This window comes from Leptodactylus fuscus, chromosome 2, assembly GCF_031893055.1.
Source record: "Leptodactylus fuscus isolate aLepFus1 chromosome 2, aLepFus1.hap2, whole genome shotgun sequence".
Classification (NCBI taxonomy): domain Eukaryota; kingdom Metazoa; phylum Chordata; class Amphibia; order Anura; family Leptodactylidae; genus Leptodactylus; species Leptodactylus fuscus.
This window is the reverse complement of record NC_134266.1, coordinates 275,018,808-275,022,969: the sequence shown is the minus strand read 5'-3', so window position 1 is coordinate 275,022,969 and position 4,162 is coordinate 275,018,808. Positions and strand designations below refer to the sequence as shown.

At 42.6% G+C, this 4,162-nt stretch overlaps 1 protein-coding gene across 1 annotated transcript; it reads left to right on the top strand.

Moving 5' to 3' along the window:
• Nucleotides 1-490: 490 nt before the first annotated feature.
• On the top strand, nt 491-1,390 carry LOC142194166 (odorant receptor 131-2-like). Its single transcript, XM_075263183.1, has one exon. It carries the CDS (start codon nt 491-493, stop codon nt 1,388-1,390), a length of 900 nt encoding a protein of 299 aa, XP_075119284.1.
• The last annotated feature ends 2,772 nt before the right edge of the window (nt 1,391-4,162 follow it).

Here is a 4,162-nt window from a genome sequence, read left to right as displayed (position 1 = left end):
CAAAACATTTCTGCAATGAGGATCATAATATCACCGATCACATGAAAATTTTGGTTTTAAGAGGGAATTTTAAATCAAGGAAAGAGCGACGGATTTATGAGTGTAAATTTATGACCCTGCTTCAAACACTGGAGAGGGGGTTAAATCTGTCACATGGGTTTATGGCATCTTACAGAAATCACTGACCTGAGACCCTGAGAACTGATAAGGACCTGGAAGTGTTTACATTGTTTGTACCAATTACTAACAACCCTCTACCCCCCTTCCGCCTAGAATTCTATCCCTATGTGTCCTTTTGTATATATATATGCAGCCTTCAGAAATGGTCTTTAAATTTACTTGAGAAAGGAGCCGAGAGTTTCGAAACGTTGTAATCTGCCATCATTATTAGCCATTACAAAGCTTTTTCTTGTGCATTTGGTGAAGTCTACGCTTTTTTTCCCCAGGTATGACAGGTTGAACCTAAAGAATTCCCTCGACTGTTATCACAATGTCAAACTTTACTGAGGTCAGCAACGCGACGAACAAGGCAACCATAGAACTTGTGAGGAGCATCTTGTTTTCCTTAATGCTCATGTCCTTCTTTGCCTTCATCTACTTTGTAGCCATCATCTTGCACGTCTTCTTCACCAACCCTCACGTTCGGGAGAACGCTCGCTACATCCTCTTCACCCACATGCTCATAAATGATGTCTCACTGCTAGCTGTGATGATATTCCTTTTTGTTATGTCGGTATATCTCATCTTTATCCCTGTGCCCATATGTTACACTCTCTTGACATTCTCTGTAAACGCGTTTAGAGTTACGCCCTACAACTTGGCCATCATGTCTTTGGAACGTTACCTTGCCATTTGCTATCCATTAAGACATGCCGACATCTGCACCAAGCAAAGATCTTTTTTGGCCATAGTATTCATGTGGCTTCTGACTCTCACTCCACATTTCGTTGACTTTATTGCCATGTGTTCCTCGATGCCGAAGACTTTCTTCTCCACCAGCTTGGAATGTCTATGGCAAGAATTTAAAATGAACAAGTTCCAAGTTACATTAAGGTCGTTGATTGATATCAGCACCTTCGCCTTGGTGGGACTGGTGATCCTCTACACTTATGTGAAAGTTATGATGGTGGCTCGAAAGATCGGTTCTGGGAAGTCTTCTGCATTCAAGGCAGAGAAAACCGTCCTTCTTCATGGCTTCCAGCTTGGACTATGTATGATGGCTTTCACATCTTCATACACTAACTCAAATTTGAGGGAATATTACTACTTAATGCCCATCACCAACTTTTTCTTTTTCATGTGTATCCCCAGATTTATTAGTCCTTTAATTTATGGTGTAAGAGATGAGGTGTTCCGGAAACATATGAAGAAGATGAACTTCTCTAGGTAGAGGAATGGGTGACACCACTTATGGTGTATGAGTAGGGATAAGAGAACTGATTCAGGTAAAACTGGATTCAACCCTAATTTCACCCAAACCTCAAACTTTTGGATCACAACCATAAAACACTACTATAGTTTGGGGTCTCGTAAGACCCCAGAGTATTCTAAATGGAAGCTCAGGGGAGCTGAGTAAAAATAACAAATTGTTATACTGACCTTGCCACACTCTCCGTGGCATTTGGCTTCCTCTTTCGGCATCTTCTGGCCTCTGGCTTTCATTAGGTGTCCTAGGTAGGGTTGAGCTGGTCTTGACTTTTCTGAATCGATTTTGAAATCCGATTTCCGATCATTTTTCATTCGAACCCGATCTCGATTCCAATTCCGATCCCAATGCAAGTCAATGGGATTTATTTTACATAATCGGAGATCGGATTTTAAAAGCAATCCTATTCACTATACAGCATGGAATCTAACAATGAATGCTTTAATTGTTAGAATCCACGCTGTGTAGTGATTTTTTTTAATCACTAAGTAGCCAGAGGATTTTTTTTCAATCCTCTGGCTACTTAGTCCCCCCTGGTGTCCACTTACCTGCCCGGTGTTTTGGTTCTTCTTCGCCTTGCTGCCCCCGCCTCCCAGGTTAGGAGAGTGTGGGCGGGTACTGGGAGGGGAGATGTCATGTCTCCCCACCCTGTACCCGCCCACACTCTCCTTAGTCACAAGCCCCGCCTTCTTCCTAGCTCTTTAACACTAACCTGAGAGGCGCGGGGCAGCGAGGCGAAGAAGAACGAGAACACCGGGCACCGGACCAACCATCTCTGCAGGTAAGTAGCTACTAGAGATGTTAGCTAGTCTCCCATTAGAATAAATGGACGCAGACGGCGCACAGGGGGTTAAGGCTGTGTTCCGGCTGCTTCCATTCATTCCTATGGAACCGCAGTGGAGCCTTCACACTGAGTATACACTCCGCTCAGAATACTCAGTGTGAAGGCTAACATTGTTAGCTTTTCCCACAATGCTTGGCCAGTAGCAAAGCATTGTGGGAAATAATCACTGATCTCAATCCCACCTAAAAAGATCGTGTTCGGAATTCCGATCGCGATCGTGAAATATTCTTGATCGCCGATTGGAATTCAATCTTTCCGAACATGATCGGTCAACCCTAGTCCTAGGGTCATAGATGAGACCTATGATTGAGGCTTAGCAGTCTCATGGGGTCTGTTGATATCATGACCTTGGAGAATCTGATGTCAGCTAGAGGATGGAAGAGGACTGAACGGGACACTAGGGGAGCTCTGGATGCGGCAAAAATGCCCAGGAGAGTTTTGCTATTTTTATTAACCTCCACTGAGCCCCTACTTATTATACTCAAGTTCGCCTAAAATTAACTCTAGGGCCAAACGTCACGAATATTCATTGGAACCTCATGAGGTTCCCCCCATCTTTATGTATAGTTTCTGTACACATATTCGTAGAGCTAAAGTCCATGGTAGATTACAGTACAGGGTATGTAGATGAGAATTTAATATATGAATGTGCTGCAAAAATTTTCTGTCCAGAAATTAATGGGCGGGACCTATTTTTTTTTTGTATGTAGCATGAGCTGAATAAAGACACAGATTAATAACAATTTTGACACACTTAAGACAAAGAAGAACGTGTTGCATCATCACCTAGACAATGTACCCCCGACCTGGTGAGGGTGTTATATCCCTGGAGCTGCATCATCACCTGGGCAATGTACCCCCGACCTGGTGAGGGTGTTATATCCCTGGAGCTGCATCATCACCTGGGCAATGTACCCCCGACCTGGTGAGGGTGTTATATCCCTGGAGCAAATCTCTACTAGAGGGCAATTTATTTCCACCACCAAGAGCCTGGAAGAGGATGGAAGGCATAAGGAGCTTGTTTAAGTGTTGTCTCACTGCCAAAGGGGCATCCCTGTCAAAATTTGGAACTCACTCTTCCGTAAAAGGACATCGACAGCGGCTGGTTTACCTGAAGAAGAGGTCTATCGTATTGGTTGATGGCCTTCTAATTGTTATGATTGTTATGTTAGACCGGGTTTACTTACTAATTAAAAACAAAAAAGTGGGTTACATTTGTATTGAAAAAATATAAAGAAATTACTTGGCACTCACCAAAAGTAGCGTAAAAAGTTGAAACTTTATTGAAGAATGTCCATACAAAGTTTAAAAGCGGGAGGAGGCACGCTCAGCAACCGAGCGACAGCTGTTTCGTATACAAAATATACTTTTTCAAGCTCGTTGGTTTCCTAGAGCGTGCTACCTTCTATTTATACTGGTGAAATCACATACACGTCAATCACATTTGTCATTTAACTATTACAAGTCCCTAACAGTTTTAACTACTTAGAAGAACACCTCCATAATAAAAACATTTCTGTGTGTGAACCAGACCAAATAAATCATAATTCAAAGTTTAAACATTAAATAAAGTTGATTACACTTTTAATGAACTTTAATTGGTCAGAAAAAGAGCTGAGAATCCATGGATAAATATCCATAGAACCCTATAGTAACATATCAACCAATGAGGAGCCTGCCGACGACAGGCTCCTCCCCTTAGGGGTGTGTTTATATAACCGGACCTGATAGAGAACTGAGGCTTTTTTGTTATAAGCAAATGCCCATAGAATCCTATGGGATTAGGTCAGCCAATAAGGAGCCTGCCGACAATAGGCTCCACCCCTTAAGGGTGTGTCCATATAACTAGACCTGAAGGAGAACTAGAGCTTCTCCTGCTATGGTCCTGTTCC